The 24336-nt window shown below is 37.0% G+C and overlaps 1 protein-coding gene across 1 annotated transcript; it reads left to right on the plus strand.

The window, feature by feature from the left end:
• The first annotated feature begins 284 nt into the window (after nucleotides 1-284).
• LOC132092656 (protein zyg-11 homolog) lies at nucleotides 285-20011 on the plus strand. Its single transcript, XM_059498991.1, has 16 exons — nucleotides 285-628; nucleotides 5014-5179; nucleotides 5987-6501; nucleotides 7778-8023; nucleotides 8152-8292; nucleotides 8399-8575; nucleotides 12853-12917; nucleotides 13719-13818; nucleotides 14862-14912; nucleotides 14999-15160; nucleotides 15276-15323; nucleotides 16295-16492; nucleotides 16576-16628; nucleotides 18182-18279; nucleotides 18368-18547; nucleotides 18641-20011. The coding sequence occupies exons 1-16, from the start codon at nucleotides 626-628 to the stop codon at nucleotides 18655-18657; spliced, it is 2220 nt and encodes a 739-aa protein (XP_059354974.1). The 5' UTR covers nucleotides 285-625; the 3' UTR covers nucleotides 18658-20011.
• The last annotated feature ends 4325 nt before the right edge of the window (nucleotides 20012-24336 follow it).

The following is a 24336-nucleotide window of genomic DNA, read 5'->3' on the forward strand; positions in this document are numbered from 1 at the left end:
TCAAGAAAGCATTTGCATTGGCTTAGTAAAAGGTGTTTATTTTGTTAATTTTTTTTTGCATGTCTTGGCCTAAGTTTATGTTGCATTTTCAGTTTTGACCAGCAGGCGTCACCGGCGTGTGGTGTTTCCAGGGCTCCGAAACAGTGAATCATTTTGCAGAAAGATTGGTTAATTTGAACCGAAGCTTCGAAAAGGTTCGTTTCTGCCATAGACATAATATACGTATATTATGTCTATGGTTTCTGCCGTGGCCGCCGCCCATAGCCCCTCCCCCTCTGATGCAGATCCGTTTCCCGTGTGACGACCTTGTTTACTTGTCAAGACATCGCTGCGCTTTCCTCCCGTCGATATAAAACCCGTCAGAACGACTGACAGCACGTCAGTACGATCGCTTCATCAACAATGCAAACGAGGAACGGAAGCTACAGTGGACTGATAGCGGCCCGTGTACTTTTAATCGCCAACAAGTAGGATCCACAAATGTTTGAAGACAGATGTGTGAAGGCTAACTAACAGGCTAAGAAGCTAAGAGCATTTGATCTCCACCTCAACCCACCGGCCATTATCCGCAGAATACGAGCGTTTCTGTTGTTTTGAGGCCGTTAGGATCCATCTCTCTGAGACCATGGTAAGCCTTTACATGTCACACTAATGTATGCAGATCATTCATATCATTCTTCAGATGGTGAAGTAACGTGAAGTAACGTTACTCGAAATCAAGCGGTTTGATCAGCTCTGAGGTTTGTTGTAACATGTTAGTGGTCATAAACTGTTGCATTACTCACTGTCTAAAGACTCTGATACGATGTTTTCTACTTTATTGCTCTGATCACAAGACTGTTGTAACGTTAGGTAACTCACTACCAAAAGGTTATAGGTTCAAACCTTTAAGGGTTGGTGATCCATGATCATGAACCATTGGGTCCTTGAGCAAACCCAACACTTTCTCCAGCGGTCAGTGTCTAGACTAAAATAATGGTTTTTGATATTGTTTCCCATCTTAATACGTATAAATGAAAATGATAATATGAAATTATGTAGCTCACAATATATACTATACTGTATAATGTGTACTATACCAGTTTAAAAACATTCAGTAGGAAAACATTTACTAACTTTTAAGTTAAATATTTTTTTTCTCCACTTGCTATAGTATTGTACTGTTAAATGTATTATTTAAATCCAATTTTCTTTTTCTTCTTCTGTTATTTATGGCGTTCTGAACATGACTTGGACAAAATATATTTTAAAAAATCATCTTTTTTTGTGTCAGATATATTCAAAGTTGTATGCTATTCTGCATTGTCTTTTTATAGTTCATGACCACGTTTATTTTTAGTTTCATATCTCCAAAAAGTATAAAATAGCCTTTATGGGTATAAAATGTACTTAAAATGCTAAATATACATTAAAATTTTCTTAGAAATAAATGTATTTTGCTGTCTCAAATATAATAACTATAAATGATCTTATTAGTAGCCCAAAACTACATGCGAAATAAGAACAGCATAAAAAATACTCCTGTACTGTATTAGTGAATTAAAGAATTTGTTATTATTTCATTTCCTTGTTTTAGTTTAATTGTGGCCACAAATTAAGAATTTGGTCCTATGACTTTAATAAAAAAATAAATAAATCGTAAATCGTGGCTAAGTTGTATTGATTTGTTCCTCTGGTTTTTGATTTAATAAATAAGATAATAAATCAGGATTTAAATAAAACAAAGGGACAAAATAAATTGTGGTTACTAATTCTTAAATCATAACCACTATATATATATATATATATATATATATATATATATATATATATATATATTAGGGATTAACTGATTCATCGGCCGCCGATATGCATCGGCCGCTCAATATTTATCGGCCGATTTTCCCCAATTTACAACCATCAGCATATCGTCTATATAAGGAAAACAGTTTATTAAAATGGTTTATTAATTAACTGCATGAAGGCACTCGGCTGTATAATGTCTGCTGCATAATCCTAGCGCTGCTGTCTGCACTTTAATACTAATCAAATAACAAAAGACAAAAGATCGCACACTATTCTTGTTATTCTTTCATTACACGCATATCTCCGTAGAACCCGTCATAATAAGAGTCCTGCCTTAGTAAAGGAGATCTCATACATATTTAAACTTGTAAAAAATCTAAAATGTTTACAAAAACAAATGAGAAGATAATTCTGTAATAATAAAACCTTCATATACATCCGGAAGAAGGAGGCGGGAACCGGCGGACAATCAAAATGAAACTTTAATAATCACAAAATAAACACAAAACAGAGCATCAGCCCCTCACGGACGACTGATGCACACAAAATAAAACCAAAACATAAAATAAAGCCCAGGGGCCCGTTCTTCGTACGCCTCTAACTCAGTTAGCTGGATTTGATTGTTGACGATTTGGCATGATCTCGGATCGTTTGGTTCTTCGAAGCTCATCCCGGAGCTGCTGTCATAGCAACAGGTCCGTAAGCTTAAACCTGCTCGGGAGCAGGCTTATTTCATGTAAACAGGATTAGATCGCTTCTTTTCAACCAGAACTGATACTCAAAAATGTCTGCTACCACCGCTACTTTATTACAAGAGTATCGTACTGATCCAGGGACAATAATTTAAAATAATAATCATTTAAAAAATTATTTGAAAATAATATAAAAATGCTGTGTAGTCCATAACAGCCTACTATAGACACAGCCAGTTTTACTCACTGAAATATTTATTTGTCATAAAATTATTACTTCATAATTAGCCTTTCGCCGAGCCCCGCCCCCCTTAGTTACTGATGCTACTTCCGACAAACAAATGGTCAAACACGACCAGCGCGACAGATTGCCATGACGGCAAGAGGTATACCCATGCGTGTCAGTGACCTTTTTTGGAGTAATACCTCCGCGATATCCTCCAGATCGAGGCAAAAGGGCTGACAGTATGCCGTGGAGTGAAAAAAAGCGAAATCTGAGAAACCCCATGACCTTTTCCTCAAATGCAACCAGCACAGCCATGCTCTTGCACTGCCGGGAAAGTTCTCTTTCATATGTTATGGTCTATTATTGTCTATTGCGAGTATCTATTTTTATTATTATCTTGGTGAGTAAAGGTTTTAAAAATGATAACTAAATACTAATTGAGTCTTAAATGCATAATGTAGACATATAGGCTAGCCTATATAGGCTAATGTTGGCATTATTCTTTTATTAAATTTCAGCTGCTATAGCGAAGCAAATAAGGCAGAGTCTTTATTTTAATTAATTTCGTTATTGCCAAATACCCATCTTAATTTAGAATTTATCTTAATTAAAATTTTTAAGAAAGACTCGTTTTTATTGGTGCGTTGGCCTATTTATATGCTAAATGAGCCTATACCCAGGGCTATTTAGAGTTCTGAGATGTTACGATGTCACAGAGAACTTATTTTATTTCTTTGTTCAAACTTCCAAGTGGCCTATTACGTTAGTCATGTATAAATTATGTTAAAACATGTATAAATGACTCATTCTTGACAAAATGCAAAAGAGCTGTGTGTGTGCGCACATTTGAATAATGTCGGGCTGTAAACGGGTTCGGGCTTTTAAAAAGCTGTCAATCAAAATGTACTTGTCTGGCTCGGGCCGAAATCTGTCGGGCTCGGGTCCTGTCGGGCCTAACTTTTAAAGCCCGATTACAGCTCTATTCTAGTGTCCGATTTACAAACGCCGTGGGCGCACCGCTTTACCATCTTGCTTGGAGTCAAAGTTTGTCGGAACTGCCTCACATAGTAACGGTTGCTATGATGTGTGATTGGACAGTGGCCGTTTTGGGGGAGGGGCCGGCGAAAGGCTAATTGTATTAGAGTCTTACACACATGCTATACAGATAATAGAGTCGTGCATTATTTTGAGTGATGACTGCTATTATAAGAGTGGCTTGATGGAGTGCAGGAGATGCAGATAACATGATATTGACCCTTAAGAAACTTTCATTAATGCTGTCACGTAACAAATCTGTCCAAATATAAAATGAAATGAATAGATAATTTCTACATTGAAATAAAAATGTAAAGACTGTACAACGATTATAAATTGCGAATATAAATAATTGGGAATCATGAAAAAAATTCTAATAAAATAAAAACATGCATCTATTATCTGTTTCATGTATCTATTATATCATTTATGTAGTTTTGTTTGCTTGGCTGTTTCCTTATAAAAGTCCAGAAATTTGTCAAGTTTTTCGTCGGGTGTCATTTTAAATTATATGACGTCATTACATTGCCGTCTTGCCACCAGCCAATCGCTGCACTGCTGATCATGGTTTCGAGTATCGATACATATCCCCTTTTAAGCCAACACATGAACGCGCAATTATCTCAGATAACTCAATCCAGATACTAATCATACACAACAGGTGTGTTCGAAGAACCCAATTAGCCGGATCATGATTAGCACGATGATATCATCTTGGATGTGTCATTTGATCTCGGATGTAATAAGCGACGTACGAAGAACGGGCCCAAAGCCTGGTCCTCTCTTGTCCTTCACTTCATCCTTCCATCTCCTCCGTGGGACTCGAGACCGGTGGTGGGTCGCAGGTGTCGCTGATTTCCCAATCACTCCACCGGCCTCGCTCGTGTTCCCACATCCCTTGGCCCCGCCCCACTCGTCACATACCCCCATCGCCCCTCGCAGGCCGGGGGGTACCCTCCTTTTACTAATCAAATCTTTTCCATGTGTCCCTGACATTCCCTTGTGGTCCCCTGTGTTTCCCCGGACCCCGGTTTGAAAACACCTGGACTTGTTGATATGAAAAGATCTATTATCCTGTTAAGAGACTGGTTGGCACTCAGCTCTCTGTAAAAGTAAAACCACCAGCTTATTCATCACTTACAATCTGACACACCCAAGAGGTTTTCACAGCCATTCTAATGAAAGAAAACCTCTCAAACCAGTAGCCTTGAAAAAAGAAAGGCATAAGAGGGATGAGATCATGAGGGTGTGTCTGATATGATTTTGATGTTGCAGGACGAGGCATCCCCGCCGTCTCTGACTGATCTGTGCATGACTCTGGTGAGCTCCAGGCTGGAGCTCTTCTGTGAGATGCGTGATGACGGCTCGCTCTCCTTCCGTGAACCGCTGGTCTTCCCGCAGGAGCTGGCCGACCAACTGCTCTGCAAGATGTCTACCGAGGGTGAGCACAACTTAAGAAGATGTTCCTGCACATGCAACAATGATTATGTGTTCCATACTTCTGATAAAGACTCAGTCATTTACTCACCTTCATGTCACTCCAGACTTGTAGGACATCCTTCAGAAGAGAAGATAATTTAAAGAATGTTTGTAAAAAAATAAAGGGAGAAATATATGTGTATATAGGTGTATATATATATATATATATATATATATATATATATATATATATATATGTGCGTGTATGTATGTATGTGTTGTAATATTGTAGTGTAAATGCATCCATGCTACATTTCAGCTTCATTAAACAGTCTGTGTAAATACATCTAAATGCCACTTCAGCCGCTTCTGTTTCCTCTCAAGTAGAAAGATTGGTTTTGTTAATACTGATTTCATTTGATTGGTAAACGCCCTATAGTGTCTTATTACATAAATTGAAATTATTTATAAAATGTAATATTTAATATTAAAGTCTATTCAAATATTAAAATCTAATTTAATATTAAAGATGACGCATGCACTTAATTTAGGTTAGGGGAAATGCCTTTTAAATAGGCAAAATAAATAAACCTGCAAATCAATTTAAATAGATTTTAGTATGTAGATATACATAGATATGTGTAGATATATAACTTAATTTCCCAACAACAAAATTGTGGCCGGTGAAAATGCTGAGTGGCTAATAATTTAGGAAAATCACTAGTCACAGTGGATGGTGAGCTTAAATTGCATGCATTATTGTAGTTATGCCATTTATTATGTCATGAAGTTGACTCAATCTGTATTGAAAACAGTGACTCTCTTACAGGCCTGTTGAATGACAGCACAGTGGGAATCTTCCGAAGCTGCCAGCAGTTCCGGTTACGTCACGCCAGCATCCGCACCGCCCGAATCTCCGCCGAGGCCTTCCAGCGTGCCTTCTGCCAGCACCGCCTCGTGGAGCTAGATGCTTCACGGGTCAACGCCGACCTCACCATTGCTGACATCCTTCGAGGTTTGTCATCCAATAAAACCTTGCAGGAGAGTCTGCAGCGGCTTGTACTGAGCGGCCTGACCATGTCTTCTCTGGAGGAGCCCAGCTGCCGTTGTTTCAGTGCCATGCAGGGGTTGCGTGCACTCAGTGTGTCCAGTGTGGACTTCTACGACTCGGGCTTGGTGGACGTGTGCGCGCTGCCTCGTCTGGAGAGTTTGGATATCTCCAACACCTCAGTGACGAACCTGACCCCGCTCCTGGGCTTGAGGAGCAGGCTACGCTACCTCACCATGCACCAGCTCAAGAGGCTGGAGATGACCACCGCTCAACTGCTAGCTGTGCTCAGTCAGGTCAGCTATCCATCTGTTTTAATGCTGAGGTCACTGAGGTGACTCCCTTTTTGTGTCATTCAAGAAACAAAATGTCATGTGATGTACCCTTCAAGTAAAAATTAAATGTTCCTTATATCTTTAAATAGATTTACAATATAGAAAGTTCTCGTTTTTTCTTCTTTTTTTTTCTGCACAAATAACATGAATTCGGGTTTTTACGGAGTTGCACCACATGACATTTTACAACCTAAGCCAAGTCTTTTTACTGATCTTGACGCTGTCGAGAGGATCTGCAGGCTGCATGATATTAGAAAAAAGGGCTAATTTAATTGGGAAAAATTGGTTATACTCATAAATAAAAGAACTCCAACATCTTTCAGTGACTATGAATTTGTGTTATCATAGGCTACATTCCCACCGTTTTTGACCCATTCAATATAATAATAATAATAAATATTTTAGATTTTATTCAATAAAGGTTAAAATAATTTGTTAATAATACTATTATTCTGTAAAATTTTATATTTAATAAATGTTATTGTTTAACTGTAAAATGACATTATTTATCTTAATTTATTTTTAAAGATTAAAAAATCAATCTTTTAAATATTTATCTTAATTTTAATAATTTAATACTAATTAGCAGTGTAGAAGTTTTGTTAAATATTAGATATAAAGGTGTGTGTGTATATATGTGTGTGTGTGTGTGTATATATATATGTGTATGTATATATGTGTATGTGTGTATATATATATATATATATATATATATATATATATATAAAACACAAGTTTTTCTAATTTGAAATAATACAAAAAATTTAATTATACAATTAAAAACAATATGATGAAATAATAATAAAAGGTCATGCCAGACTTCTTAATGTTTTCTTGCTTTGCTTTTCTCGTGTTTTTCTTTATTATGATCTCAGGACACTTGTATCACCCTCATACTAAAGAAATCAAAATGAATAATACAACGAATATTACAGAAGTGAAAAAAGCACACATCACAGAGACAAATCACACTGTACTGACAGCTGACAGAGTACAGTACATAACTTCTCAGATGTTCCTAGGCTGACAAACAGCAACAGACGCTGACAGGAGTAAACCAGACAAAACCTGCTGAACGTGTCTGCTGCCGTTCGTCAGCATCTGTTGCTGCAGTTAGAGGTACATGCAAGTCATTGTAGGTGTGTATTGAGACTTGTCTCTCAGGCTAGGACGTTTGTCACTGTGCTTCTGCATGATGATGTGTAATTGCACACACATTATTCTTCTGTTTCTCCAGCTGGAGGGTTTACAGCACCTTGATATCTCCGACGATAAGCAGTTCACATCCGACGTGGCGCGGCAGCTCCTGGATACTCCTGGCATCCTGCCCCAGCTGGTGTCTCTGGATGTTTCGGGCCGCAAGCAGGTGACTGATGCAGCGGTCAGGGCTTTCGTGGAGGCGAGACCGGGCATGACCTTTGTTGGTCTTCTTGCCACCGATGCCGGATTCTCTGACTTCCTGTCTGGAGAGGGCAGCTTAAAGGTATGTGCACGTACACAACAGCAAGTTGTGATGTTTTGAAAAAATGCAATATTATTCTCTTTACCTGCTGCTTAATTGTAGATGTTGTGAACGATTGTAAGATCATGATTATTTTTCTGTTTTTCCAGGTGACAGGAGAGGCCAATGAGACTCAGATCTGTGAGGCATTGAGAAGATACAGTGAGAGAGAGGGGTTTGTCAGAGAAGCTCTCTTCCACCTCTTCAGCCTCACTCACGCCATTGAGAAACCACGACCTGACATCCTGACGGTATGCATACTCACAAAGATTGAGTGATGAATCAAAGATCGCTGCATTTCTCCAGATCAGTTCTCATGTCCCTGCTCGTCACTTTTCTTTTGTTCTCGATCTGCAGTTGGTAGCATTAGGGATGAAGAATCATCCGGCCACGCTGAACGTGCAGCTGGCAGCCAGCGCCTGTGTGTTCAACCTCACCAAACAGGAACTGGCCTTTGGCATCCCTGTGCAACTCCTGGGGAACGTCACACAGCTGCTACTCGAAGCCATGAAGACCTTCCCCAACCACCAGCAGGTACGTAAAAAACTAGACTAAACCATCATGTAAAAACTGCGATGTGGAAAAGCTGAAATAAAATTATAGCTTAGAATATTACATTTAGTTTTTTTGAGATGGCCTAAAGTTGGGATAAAAAAAAATATATATATATATTCCTCAATTTTTTTTGCAGAATACATTAAATTCTTATTGCAAAATGTTATATGCACTATAAATCAACACAAATAAGAATAAAACTTACTCATTTAATTTACTATGCATGAAAATTGATTATTCATAATAATGAGCATGTGTTTTATGCTCTATATTGTTTATATAATTGTTTATATAGCTATGTTTATATTTTTATTAAAAATTGAATTTTTTAATTGTTTTAGTACTGAGTTTGCACATATGCATGGGACTAAATCAACCTTACCTACAGTCGTGGCCAAAAGTTTTGAGAATTACATAAATATTAGATATTGGAAAAGTTGCTGCTTAAGTTTTTATAATAGCAATTTGCATATACTCCAGAATGTTATGAAGAGTGATCAGATGAATTGCATAGTCCTTCTTTGCCATGAAAATGAACTTAATCCCAAAAAAACCTTTCCACTGCATTTCATTGCTGTCATTAAAGGACCTGCTGAGATCATTTCAGTAATCGTCTTGTTAACTCAGGTGAGAATGTTGACGAGCACAAGGCTGGAGATCATTATGTCAGGCTGATTGGGTTAGATAGGCAGACATGACATGATAAAAGGAGGGTGATGCTTGAAATCATTGTTCTTCCATTGTTAACCATGGTGACCTGCAAAGAAACGCGTGCAGCCATCATTGCGTTGCATAAAAATGGCTTCACAGGCAAGGATATTGTGGCTATTAAGATTGCACCTAAATCAACAATTTATAGGATCATCAAGAACTTCAAGGAAAGAGGTTCAATTCTTGTAAAGAAGGATTCAGGGCGTCCAAGAAAGTCCAGCAAGCGCCAGGATGGTCTCCTAAAGAGGATTCAGCTGCGGGATCGGAGTGCCACCAGTGCAGAGCTTGCTCAGGAATGGCAGCAGACAGGTGTGAGCGCATCTGCACGCACAGTGAGGCCAAGACTTTTGGAAGATGGCCTGGTGTCAAGAAGGGCAGCAAAGAAGCCACTTCTCTCCAAAAAAAAACATCAGGGACAGATTGATCTTCTGCAGAAAGTATAGTGAATGGACTGCTGAGGACTGGGGCAAAGTCATATTCTCCGATGAAGCCCCTTTCCGATTGTTTGGGGCATCTGGAAAAAGGCTTGTCCGGAGAAGAAAAGGTGAGCGCTACCATCAGTCCTGTGTCATGCCAACAGTAAAGCATCCTGACACCGTTCATGTGTGGGGTTGCTTCTCATCCAAGGGAGTGGGCTCACTCACAATTCTGCCCCAAAACACAGCCATGAATAAAGAATGGTACCAAAACACCCTCCAACAGCAACTTCTTCCAACAATCCAACAACAGTTTGGTGAAGAACAATGCATTTTCCAGCACGATGGAGCACCGTTTCATAAGGCAAAAGTGATAACTAAGTGGCTCGGGGACCAGAATGTTGAAATTTTGGGTCCATGGCCTGGAAACTCCCCAGATCTTAATCCCATTGAGAACTTGTGGTCAATCCTCAAGAGGCGGGTGGACAAACAAAAACCCACTAATTCTGACAAACTCCAAGAAGTGATTATGAAAGAATGGGTTGCTATCAGTCAGGATTTGGCCCAGAAGTTGATTGAGAGCATGCCCAGTCGAATTGCAGAGGTCCTGAAAAAGAAGGGCCAACACTGCAAATACTGACTCTTTGCATAAATGTCATGTAATTGTCGATAAAAGCCTTTGAAACGTATGAAGTGCTTGTAATTATATTTCAGTACATCACAGAAACAACTGAAACAAAGATCTAAAAGCAGTTTAGCAGCAAACATTTTGAAAACTAATATTTATGTAATTCTCAAAACTTTTGGCCACGACTGTATTCAAAGAGTGTTATTGTAAAAAAAAAAAAAAAAATTATTATAAAATTAAGATTATTTAAAAAATGATTAAATAATTTTCGATTGAAATATTACATAAAAAAATAGGAATTGTTGAAATGTAGTAATTACTCAAACTGTAATAAAAATACATTTAAAAATAAATTTTACTAATTAATAAACTAAACCTGAAAATATATAAATTAATGCCAATTCAAAATATTACTAAAAGAATACTGCCTAAAATGCCCCCCCCCCCCTACTGAATTAATAATCATCTTAACATGACACTAGTTTAAAGGCATTTACTAGGAAAACGGATTAAAATCACTGCAATATTTACTATGTTGCTTTTACATCAAAAGAAAAATCACCACTAGTATATTTTGAATATTTCAGAATATTATTCGGCTCAGTTGATTCATAAATTCTATCGTGTGGTATGATGAAAGTATTTTTTAGTCAGGTCACTTTCACTTGTCAGCATAATTGTGTCAACACTTGACACTTCACAAAGGAAGTATACTTTTCACACCAAAGTATTTGAGTGGAGTGTGAGTGGAGTGTAAGTGGAGCAGAACTTTTGACTGCAGCGAGAAGTAGATTTTTTTTAAAGTTGGAGCTTGATGGTTTTTACTTAATCTCATTATTAATATAACTGCATTTTATGAAGAATTCATGCTTTTAACATCATTAGCTAGTTTGACAGATCAGAAAGCAGGTGAAGGTTGACGGTGATGGCTGAGTGCAAGAGGTTATATCTCAAGCATGTTTATTTGTAGCATGTGGATACTTTAAAATTGATTGGGTGAATTCACATTTTAATCCATGTATTGTACAGGAAGTTAATCTCCACTCTACACTAATGTGCTGTTACTAGGGATGCACCGATACCACTTTCACAGCATTTGTAATTTTTTACCGATATTGGGTACAGAGACAAAATGATGATGATGATGATTATAATAATGAGAAGAATTATTATGTTAGTTGGCTTCATTTAGCAAACCAATATTTCCTTCAGTTATTTCCACACTTAATTATACTTCTTAAAATGTATTGTATAAGCTTTTGTTACTTTCACTGTTCATTTTAATGGCGCATTAGAGCTGCTCCATGCTTCACGTTTAAAATAAATGTTGTTTATAGTGAATGCCCCTATAACTTTTGTTTGTTTTATATTTCCGATTTGGTTTTAATCCAACTGCATGCGCTAATGCAGACAACAGCAATCAAGATCATTCAACAGAAGTGCGCACTTTCTGACTTTCTCTCTCTGTCTCCTTACATCAAATAACTTTAATAACTTGTGCACTGTTTTGCTTGCTTGCTTTTGACATATCTGTCCGAACTACAAACTTTCCAGTAATGTCTGTGAGATATTCACTCGACAAGCTCGTGCATCTGTGCTCTGCTTATCAGCTTGCACACATCCGCTATACAGGCGTGAGTATTAATGTTTAACATTATATTAATTACTTAAATGTTCGTCATAGACATCCTTAAGCTCTAATAACTCCATTCTACTCTGTTGTTCTGTTGTCAGTATTTCTTTTTCTGGACACAGCTCTGTTCACACGCTGTGTAGTAGCATCGGCTTTTTGTATCGGGGCTTTTTTATAAATACAAGTACAAGTACAGAAGCGCAGTATCGGACCCCGTATCGGTATCGGTATCGGTGCACCCATAGCTGTTACACAACACAGAAGCTGACACATAGAAAACATTCAGGAGTGCAGTGAATTATTGTCAACACTATCCTGGAATAGCAGCGTATTCTTTCTGTTTCTGAAGTAACTACAACCCTCAGCTTCGCCACAGTAGAGTGACGCTGCACCGACGAGTTAAACAGTCATTTAATATAGACTTGGGCTAATTGTACTGTTCCATTAAACCACATCAAGACTATTCTTCTAGTATATATCTAGTATTATTCTTCTAGTGTATTTATTTTTCATTTAATAGAAGTTCTAAACAGAACTTTCTGATATTTCAAAACGTATAGAAATACTCTAGCCGCAAGTTTCGTCATGGAGTGAAGGCAGAGCAGGGTTTCTGCTCAGTGGAGCGAGGAGCAGGGTGATTATTGAATGCTTGGAGTGCGCAGGAGAAATTGTTGCTACTCCACTCCGCTCACGTACTGTTTTACACAATAAGCATTTGTTCTTCCTGAGAACATTCAGCATTCTCATTGTACACGATCATCAGTTCCCCATGATGATACGTCATTTCAAGAATGAGGAAAAGGTTTTACAGGTGCCAGCTATGATTTACTTTAATATTTTTTTTGTGTGTGTGGTTTTTTTTCCCCAGTTGCAGAAGAACTGCCTGCTGTCTCTATGCAGTGATCGAATCTTGCAGGAAGTTCCCTTCAACAGGTAACACTTTTCATTTTCTGCTTAAAAATGTGATAATCACTCTCTTCAGTTTTTGTCAAGCTGCTAATAATATGAAGTAATATCAATACATATTGAAGTAATTTAGAAAAAGAAATAAAAATGTGCATGTTATTTTCATCAGTTTTGCATGAGCAGCATCATCTGTTGGTCTTTTGTTGTGATTGAATAGCTTGCTTTTTGAAACGACCATTCAAAAATAAGAGGTTAAAGCTTCTTATGCTTACCCAGGCTGCATTTAGTAGATAAAAACAACAGTACTAAAGTAAAAAACTGTAATATTATGAACTGATATACTGTTTTGTATTTGAATATATTTTAAAAAGTGATTTATTCCTGTGATGTAAAGCACAATTTTCAGCATCATTAATCCAGTCTTCAGGGTCACATAAACCTACAGAAATCTTTCTAATATGCTGATTTTGTTGTGCTGCTAATAGTTTTTAAGATTCTAATGTTAATTGTAATATTATAGTCACTTTTGATCAAGTTAATGCATCTTTGCTGAATATAAGTGTAGTTAAAAAGTATGTTGAAAGAATAAATATGTTGACTTTGTTAACTTGAAACAGACAGTTGTCAGCCAATCAGAATGTAGAATTCAGCGGTTCTGTTGTGTAAATACACCAAAAGTCTACAATTGACACACTTACTCATGACTGTTTACAACATTTGAAAAGGTTATCAGATAAATACTTTCAGTTCAGACTGGTAGTGTGTTGCCTTGTTGACAGATTAAAATGTCACACCGGCTAATGTGGAGCAAATATGATGTTTGTTCAGGTTCGAAGCTGCCAAGCTGGTCATGCAGTGGCTGTGTAACCACGAGGATCAGAACATGCAGAGGATGGCTGTGGCTATTATCTCCATCCTTGCTGCCAAGGTAAGCAAGTGCAGTCGGCACTTGAGAACATGTTTAACCGTAGAGAGTAAACAGAAGCTGGAAGGCTTCCAGAAAAGATTCAGAACATTCTATCGCAGTGATGCATCATGAAATGCAGAGAGACAGATTCTCCAAGTGTCACGTCAGCCAGCTCTTCCCCTCAGGGGAATCCAGCCACCGTTCTGAAATGCATTCCACTTCGTCAAGTGGATAAGAGAAGTTTATACAGACAGACACTCGACCTCTCAATTCTGACTGAAGGAGTCGACTCATATTTACACTTCAGGCAGCTCCATGTGCGACAGTGCAACACGATTGTGACGTCACAGCTGCGCTTTTTTTCATCAGAATACATGGTTGGTTTTGAATAACCAAATGGAGGAAGATGTAGTTGTGGCTTCTGCTAGAGGGTCAAAAGGGTCATGCAAACCACCCAAAACCTGACCTCTTGTTAACGACCAATTTTACTTCGATACTGTAGCGTATGTCAGCATATTCAATGAGAAAGAATTTGAAAGTGAAAGTGACGTGACATGTGGCCAAGTATGGTGACCCATACTCTGAATTCGTGCTCTGCATTTAACCCATCCAAAGTGCACACACACAGCAGTGAACACACACACACCGTGAACACACACCCGGAGCATTGGGCAGCCATTTATATGAGTAGTTGGGGATTCAGTGCTTTGCTCAAGGGCACCTCAGTCGTGGTAGCGAAGGTGGAGAAAGCGCTACTTTCACTCCCCCCACCTACAATTCCTGCCGGCCCTAGACTCGAACTCACAACCTTTGGATTACAAGTCCGAATCTCGGACCATTAGGCCACAACTTCCCCCTTAAAAGGACAGTTCACCCAAAAATGAAACCTCTTCTGTCATTTACTCACCCTTAAGTTGTTCCAAACTCAAATAAAGAAACTCATACAGGTTTGGAACAACTTGAAGTTAATAAATAGTTTCATAAGGAAGAGGAAGAATGTTCATAACCAAACATTTGTTTTTCTTCATAACCTAACTTGACTCTTTGTGTGTGTTTCTTAACAGTTGTCCACTGAGCAAACTGCACAATTAGGAGCTGAGCTTTTTATCGTAAAGGTATGTTGTTGGGTTTTTTTTTTACATTTGTAACGCTTGAATTGGAGGAATAGTGATTCTTATCTCTCACACTCTTTACATGATAGCAACTCCTGCACATTGTGCGGCAGAAAACGTGTCAGGGTATCGTGGACGCCACGTTGAAGTTCACCCTCAGTGCTCTGTGGAACCTCACGGATGAATCTCCTACCACCTGCAGACACTTCATAGAGAACCAGGGACTAGAGCTCTTCATCAAAGTACTCGAGGTAAACACTTACACACCTTTTTAAAGACTTTTTGGAAGAACATAACTGTACTTTGTTTAAAAAAAAAAAAAAACTGCCTTGAAGTTCTCATCTGAAAATATCTCTGTTTTTCCAGTCCTTTCCATCAGAATCATCCATTCAGCAGAAGGTCCTGGGTTTACTGGTAAGGAACAGTGGGGGGGGGGGGTCAGAAACTGATTTAAACTATAAATTAAGTCATTTTAATTAGTTGTAATTTTAGCATTTTTATTGTAGCACACGAATAATTATATAATTGCATTATCATTATTTTCATTATTTTTTTTTTAAAGAAATTTAACTTTTATTCAGCAAGGATTCATTAAATTTACCAAAAGTGACAGAGACTTTCCTTAAAAATTATATTTCAAATACATGCTGCTCTTTTGAACTTTTGAAGAATTCTGAACAAAAAAATTGTATCACACTTTCAACAAAAAAAGATTAAGCAGCAAAACCATTCTCAACATTGATAATAATCAGAAATGTCTCTTGAGCAGCAAATCGGCACATTACAATGATTTCTGAAGGATCATGTGACACTGAAGACTGGAGTAATAATGCTGAAAATTCAGCTTTACATCACAGGAATAAATTTCATTTTAAAAATATATTTAAATATAAAAACATTTATTTGAAATTGTAATAATATTTCACAATATTACTGGATTTTTTTTCCCAATTATATATAGCCTTGGTGAGCATAAAAGACTTCTTTTAAACTCCCCAAACTTTTGAACGGTTGCGTGTGTGCGTGCATATTATTTTTTTGAAGCATACATATCAAATAGGAGCATTTTTTTTGTGTCGAGCCTCCAGTAATTCTGTGCTGGATATGCACTGGAGAGGGAAATACATATTGCAGTGTTTTGCTCTGGTGAAATTGAATTGAGGTGAGTGATTCTGGAGCTGTGGGCAGCACTGATAAAACGCCTTCTCGTGTCAAAGGAAGCCGTGCTGAGGGATTATGCAAATAGCTTCCCTTAGTTAGAAAGTATAATGAGACCGTTTCATTTTGCATTCAGTTGTATTTTTGGAGCTGTGGTCCTCTGTGCTATTGTCCTTTCTCTAGCTTGTCTAGTTCTGAATCTTTTGTGTGTTTTGTTTTGTATTCAGAATAACATCGCCGAGGTTGGGGAATTGCACGGTGAGCTGATGGTTCAGAGTTTCCTGGATCACATTCGCTCTCTGCTGAACAGTCCAGAGGTGGAGGTCAGTTATTTCGCTGCAGGTATCCTGGCCCACCTCACCTCACGGCGCGAGAAGGTGTGGACCCTCGACCTGTCACTTAGGACCACGCTGCTGGAGCAACTGGTGTGTGCTTGCACAAATTGGTTGTTTGTTTGAGTATTATTAAGGCCTGTGTAAATGGTTTAATCATTATGTGTCTCTCGCAGCATTCTGCGATTCTGAAGTGGCCGACGCCGGAATGTGAGATGGTAGCGTACAGGTGAGACATGACAAACCCACATCATGAAAAACATGCTTCACTGAATGTGAAGCATGGACCGTGTCGAGTACTAAAGGCATCTGCTACTCAACAGAGTTTGCCAGGTCTGGTCTCTGTTTGAGCAAGGTTTTTTTAAGGTATTCCTTAGAGCATTATTATTGTTAAAAGTTCAATGAATTACTTAAGTTTTGAATTCAGTTGATTAGACAACCATTTTAATTAGTCAAATTTATTTAAACCATTAAAACAATATTCAAAAAAATTGAAAGAATTGAAGGAACATATAAAAAGGATTTCATCATATGGCTCTTATATCCTCATATGGCTCTTATAACTTGTGATGAGTTTGGGCTTGAAATTAATAAAATATCTATCTATATATATATATATATATATATATATATATATATATATATATTCTAAGATAAATATGATTTTTTTTGTTTTTTGTTTTTTTTAATGTGAGTGGAGTTAAAGACATAACATTCAGTAAATGTTACGTGTACCACAGGAATGGATTGAATAATACAATACTATTATTATTATTTTTTTTTAATAACGTACTTAAATGTACAAAAGAAAAAAGATCTTGTTACTACTTACTGTGCGATTAAGTGTCTAAATAAAATTTAAGGTCCTGATTTGTATTATTTATCAGTAAGCATTGAATAAACATTTAATAATGTTAACATTTTATATATAATATGTTAAATAAATTAAATTATATTTAATATTCTGTTCCTGTGGTTCAACTGTTAGAGCATTGTGTTTGCAGCGCAAGGTTGTGGGTTTGATTCCCAGAGAACACATGTTAGGTAAAAACTGTTAGCCTGAATGCACTGCAAGTCACTTTGGATAAAAGCGTCTGCTAAATGCATACATTTATGTAAGTTTATTTTTTAAATATATGCTGTTAAATTCGTAAAATGCATAAAATGTACAAAAAAAAAGAAAATGTCAACAAGGTAACAATAATTTTGTTCATCCAATACTGACAGCACTGGCTGTGTTGAGCAGTGTCATTTTTGTATTTTTAATATACTATTACAGTATTTATTAATATTTGAATTATTTCTGTATTTGAATTATGAACAATTATGTTCAGTTTTCTTTTTCATTTCCTAATTTAAATTTATTTTTTTAAACTGAATTTAAAATTGTCTTGTGCTCCCCCCCCCCTTTTTTGTTTATTTTATAATAATAATAATTATTATTATTATTTCTATTTAGTTTTATTTTCAGTCATTTATTTTCTGTTATTACACTTATTTTAGTTTTTTTTGCCAAAGCAACCTTTCTAATTTTCATTTATGTTTTTCATCTAATTTTTGTGCTTTATTTCGATTAAAATAAAATACAAACGTTTAATTAACCATAACATTTGATATGCTGCTAGCGTTCAGTCTGGTCATGCTTTTAAGAGGATTCAGGCTTCAGTTTAATGCTTGTGCAGGCCCCTTCAAACTCTATTCTACTATGCACTAGAATGAAAATGATTTATAGTATTATAAAGCGATCAATATTTAGTGTACACCTCTGTATGTCTTTTTCAGGTCGTTCAACCCATTCTTCCCTTTACTGGAGTGCTTCCAAGCCCCAGGAGTCCAGCTGTGGGCCGCATGGGCCATGCAGCACGTCTGCAGCAAAAATGGTGAGATCTGCACCATAAACCCAATGCTCCTGAGCCCAGAGACTTTCTGTGTTCATTTTCTTTTCTCTTTCTGCCTTCATGAATGCAGCGGGCCGGTACTGCAGCATGTTACTGGAGGAGGGAGGACTGCAGCATCTAGAGTCCGTGAGGTCACATCCCAAAACCCACGGCAATGTGCTCCGATTGGTTGAGAGCATCCTTGACAGTTTACATCACCACCGAGCGTGCACAGGATACACAGGACCGCCCACAGTACACACACATAAGGGTACGTGTCCACAGAAGAACCAAAGTCAAATAGTTTTGAAATGACCCAACTGTTTCTTTTCAATTTTATTCCATATTTCTCTTTGTTTTCCAGAGAAAAACGTTCCATGACGAGCACAGTGGCCTCCGGAAGCTTTTTGTATGTGTATGTGTTCACTCGTGCCCATCCGTATGACAACGAGGCTCTGCTGCTCTTCTGTTAGGAGGAACATGGGATGAGTTACTTTGCATATGTTTGCACACGACGGAATCCGTTATTTATTTGACATAAGAAATAAAGTCTCCGTGATCTGAGGAAATGTTTATTTAGACGGGCAGCAGCTCAGAGTGTTTATGTTAAAATGTGGGACGTATGTGAGTTCATTTGTGTGTGCATGTGTCTATTAAGAGCATGTGCATCAGATTATGTATGCATATTCAGATTTTGGAAGCAAATCCTTAGGGAATTTCATTTATTTGACAAATTTCTGTCCTGTTGGGCATAAAATGCAATAATATAAAGACACAATGGATAAAGTTGTGTTACATGGAAATACATGAACTGTTTAGTAACTTTCAGTGTGGAATGTGTTAAACTGCATGTGTGAGAGAGAGAAAAAAAGTGTGTGATCTGTGTGTACAAACGAGAGACAACCGCTTGTCAACACACTGGACAGCATGAGAGCTTTAGTGATGAAATCTATTTTTATAGACTGTATAAAAACGGGGGCAGATGACAATGTTTATGATGTTGTGTTGCACGCAAAGTATTATGATCCTACGGAAGCCCGTTTCCACCACTGAATAAAAAATAAAAAAAGATAATTGCGACTTTATATATCACAATTCTGTCTTTTTTCTCTCAGGATTGCAAGTTTATATCACGATATTGTGACTTTATAACAATTTTGACTTTGATGGGAAGAAAAAAGTCACAATTAACTTGCTTTATTTTTTATTTAGTGGTGGAAATGGGCTTCCATAAGTTCCAGATTTGAGTTTGTTTAAAAAAAATGGTACTAAGTGGACTGAACGTGTCAGCTCGGATGAAAGATTCCTCAAGAATCCGGAGCTCTTCAGAAGCAGACGAAACTGGTGGAGATGAATAAAGTCTGAGCTTTTGCCTTTGTGGGAATATGTCAATAAATGGATTGTTGCCTCATAAACCACGCTGAGAAATCTCGAACGTAGACGTAAAAATGGACGTGGATAAACAGCTACTTGTAAAAAAAGTCAAGAGGAAGAACTTTGTTTTGATCGTGACATCTTTGGAGCACTGGTGATTTGCCAAAAGTCACTGGATTTACCTTTTTGCGAAACATACTTGCATTGAACTTTAAGTTTGATTTAACTTAACACCAATGAAGCTGCAGCAGGTTCAACTTGTCTTGTTTGAAATTGCAATTAAAAAATATATATATATACTCCATTTGTGCCGATGATCTAAAGAAGCTTTTTTTGCATATAAATGTTTCATTTCCATGGATGTGTATGTGTTTTTTTCCAGCATGGATTTGGTTTTCTCTTCGTAACTTAGCCATGTTTTATATGATGAGATAGATGCTCCAGCAAATGTGCTCTTGTGTCATGCAGCTGTTCTTGCAGATTCCATGAAATATGTAATATATTTGTTAAAATTTGTACTGTAATTCTCATTTTGCTTGGCAACTTTGGCCAGGTTTATACACCTGAAATAAATCATAAAAATGCCCTTTTTTGGATTCAGCTTCGACATGAACAAATATTGAGGCATACAAAATACTGCAAAAAAATGAAATTGTGCGGATGTTTTTATTCGTAAGGTTTATGTATAACACTCACCCAGGCGTAACAGGTTCCCTCAACAGCCATTCCTGAAGAGATGTCCCCCTCAGCGCCTCGATTCATGGCTACTTTAGCCATTCACAGGCCAGTCGGGGCCTGAAGAGAGAGGAAAACAGAAATAAATCTGTTCAAAACACTTTTTCATTTTCTGTAGTTACTAGGGTATTTGCTGGATGGCCAAAATGATATTGATGATATTTCCACCCGTTCTATATTATATTCGATTTTAATTTTTAGTTTCAGCAGCAATTATGAACAACATTAAAAGGAATGTTGGCAAGAAGTACAAAAGCAGTTTCATTATATTTCATTATTTTAAAATAATACTTCTTTAATGTTTCTCAAACAAGTGTATTATGCTCACGAAGGCAGCTTTTATTTAATCAAAAATACAGTTATATTGTACAATTATTTAAATAATAAATATTATTGTTGATTTTAAAATGTAATTTATTCCTGTGATGTACTGCTAAAATTTCAGCATCATTATTCCAGTCTTTAGTGTCATGATTCCTTAAGAAATCATTATTTAATGCCTTTTCTCAAGATTCTCTGATTAATAAAAAGTTCAAAATAAGCATTTATTGAAAACAGAAATAATTTGTATCAATGGAAATATCTTTACTGTCAATCAGTTAAATGCATCCTTGCTGAAAAGAAGTATCACTTTCTTAAATGATAGTGTAAGTCTGCCAATAATGTTTGTTATATCTGTTTATTATCTTTCACCGCAACTGTAAAATCGGCACGTTCCCATCGAAATAGGCCATCTTCATTTTAATTTCAAATAATGACTTGCCAATCATGGGGGAAACCAGAAAAGCAGGATGTTCTCGTTTTTACGTGACAATTTAGTACAGTAGAGAACATTCCAGTTCCACAAATCCACATGCCAAGTCATATACTGACGACAATATGACACATGTTCAGGTCATGCCCTCGATTATGCACGTGTCTTTTGTACCATTGCGATGTTCATCACGTTAAATGTGTGCTCGGACAATAGAAGGCCTGAGGGAAGACTGAACTGGCACATTTGATCCAGATCTGTCTTGAGGGTGTACATATTCATGGCCAGCCTGTCGTCCTGTCTGTCTACACATGACGCAAATGAGATTAAAGCACAAGTACACAATGAAAGCCTGTGGCTATAGATGTACTGGTATGCAAACAATTGAATAATCACAGAAACATACAAACGTACAAGTACACATAATCATAGGTGCATAAAAATCATATCTATGAGCTACACTTATCAAATAATGAGAAACCACACACACATAAACAAACAGGGTCCCTATACACCATCTGTAGCAACAAAATATATATATATATATATGTGTGTGTGTGTGTGTGTGTGTGTGTGTGAGTATGACAAATATAATTTTTTTTAGCAAGGTAGCATAAAATTATCCAAAACTAACCATTAAGGTTTTTATAATGTTACAAAAGATTTATATTTCAAATAAATGCTGCTCTCATAGCGTTCTGCGCTTACAGAAATACAATTACATTTGAAATATATTCAAATAGAAAAAAGGATTTTTTTATATTACTAATATTTCACAGTATTGCCGTTTTTACAGTATTTTACAGTATTGTTGATCGAATAAATACAGCCTTTGTTGAGCACACAAAAAAGGAATTCTCCAAAAACATTATACATTATATTATATAAATATTAGAATGAACACATTTTTCTTAACGCTTAATGATAATAGTATTGTAACAGTCACAATGTGGTGGTGTGCAAGCACTAATGGGTTAATTTCCCTCTCTATAGTGATATACAGTTGTTCTCTTTGCAGTGTGCAATGCCCTTTGGCCTGATGACAATATGAGACAATAGGCATGTTTCCATTACAGATTTGCACAAAACGTTGGCAATATTTAATAAATGTTGATAAAAAAAGTAATGTGAATTTATTCCTTTTCCGTATTGCCTGAAAACCCACCTCATGTGAGCATAAAAACTTTTTTGAGACATTTGGCATTTTTTGCCAAATTGACGCATTTCCATTAGGCGTATTTTCAATTCGCAATTTCAATTTGATGTAATGAATACAGAAATGATTTGTTATAAATATAATACATGTGAATATTAAAAATAATCTCTTATGTCACGAAATATGTGTCATGAAATTAAAAAAAGTACAGAGATTGTATAAGCTTCTCAAAATTCTCAAGATTGTATAAGCTTCACTCTTGCAGTTAAGCCTATCTGTCCTGCTATGTCTGTTAACTTCCTGTTTGTCTGTCTTTCTTCTGTAATGGGACTGCCATCTAGCTGTTTGTTTGTCTTATTTCAGTGCTTTAGCCATTCATTCATTTTTCTCACCAGCCCCTGGGAGTAATCCTCGCGTGGTTTCAATCATGCCCATCTGCGCAGAATGTGCTGCAAAACACACACACACACACACACACACACACACACACACACACACAGAAAAGGGTCAGTCAAAGAACCCAGCCTCTGCATGCTGTGACCACAGAGATTCCCCAATCCATGCCAGACAGAATGACTACAAATCACGCAAACCCACACCCACAGTTGTGATACCTGTCGTGATCTTACCCCAGAGGGTCAAAGCAGCCACTCACCTGCTGTGCGAAGGTCACACGCTAGAGCCAATTCCAAACCGCCCCTGAGAGCAAAGCCGTCCACTGCTGCGATGGTTGGCATGGGCAGCACAGCTGGCACATAATGGACACACACACACGGATCAGACAGGTCATAGATCACATTAATGGGAGATTTTATACATGAAGTTTCTCTGAAAATTTCATTTTGCATCTCAAGTAATAATAATATTCAAAATAACTGTTTTTTAATTTTAATACGTTATAAAATGTAATTTATTCCTGTGATGGCAAAGCTGAATTTTCCTCATCATTACTCCAGTCTTCAGTGTCACATGAGCCTTCAGAAATCATTGAAAACACTGATATTGGTGCTCAAGAAACATTTCTTTTATTATTATATATGTTGAAAACTTCTTTTAAGTTTGTCAAATGGCATCATAGAATCATCTGTGTAAAAACTGAGTAACTATTTACTTGTCTTCCTGTCATGTTGTAGAAAGGGTCCAAAGGATGTCACTTCCTGGGTGATGCAATTTTTACGGAATGGATTGTGACTGAATTGCATGGATTTACAGCCCAGAGATACATATGTTTTGGGTTATTAAAATAAGTTTTGATAAATTAATTTGAATGAAACTGAAGAAAATGCTTTAAATACCATATATATATATATATATATATAATGTTTAAAATTAGAAGCATTCCACTTCCATTGTGTATAGACACTCATAAATGCTAGTAGAAAATTGTACAGAGAAGGTTCTTATCAAGCTTCTGCTTACAAAACGGTAGCATTTTCCTAAATGTTATTTGCAAATTTATGCAAAAATTGAGGGCACAGAGAAAATTTACCTACTGTGAGTTTATTATTATGCATATGCAATCATTCTCACCTCCACCCATAATCGCATTTGCAGCTGGGAAACAATTACCTTTTCAGTGCAACACTCTCAGAATTCAGAGTTATCATCACTTTCTGAGCAGGATTATAGTCATTTTGCAATATTCATGGGAAAAACCATCCTTGTGTCTCACCGATGTCATTCATTAGTGATCGTAGGCCATGTACAAACAGCTCTGCCTCAGGGTTACTCACCTGAGCTCTCTCCTTAAAGGTGCCATGTGCAAAAATTGAGGTAAAAATATCCCAAAAATGACCTACACGCATCAAAAGAATGAGAAGAAATAAGGGCGATGATGTCATTAAAAAAATGTCAAGTTATAGTGCTGCAGAGATATCAACCTTAATTAGCATTAGCATTACTAGCCCCGGCCCGACAGGTGTCGTAATACCAGTTTCGGCCATGGGAGGCGGTATGCGGGCAACATAACCACCAGTCAACCTGCAATACACGAATAATTTGCATGGCTTGTGGGCGTACTTGTACCTGATGTCAATCGTGT

The sequence above is a fragment of the Carassius carassius genome, chromosome 18, assembly GCF_963082965.1.
Source record: "Carassius carassius chromosome 18, fCarCar2.1, whole genome shotgun sequence".
NCBI classification, from domain to species: Eukaryota; Metazoa; Chordata; class Actinopteri; order Cypriniformes; family Cyprinidae; genus Carassius; species Carassius carassius.

Coding starts and splice junctions, on each gene's coding strand:
- LOC132092656 (XM_059498991.1), top strand. Junction 5,180..5,986: donor CTGCAAGATGTCTACCGAGG/GTGAGCACAACT, acceptor ACTCTCTTACAG/GCCTGTTGAATGACAGCACA. Junction 15,324..16,294: donor AGAAGGTCCTGGGTTTACTG/GTAAGGAACAGT, acceptor TTTTGTATTCAG/AATAACATCGCCGAGGTTGG.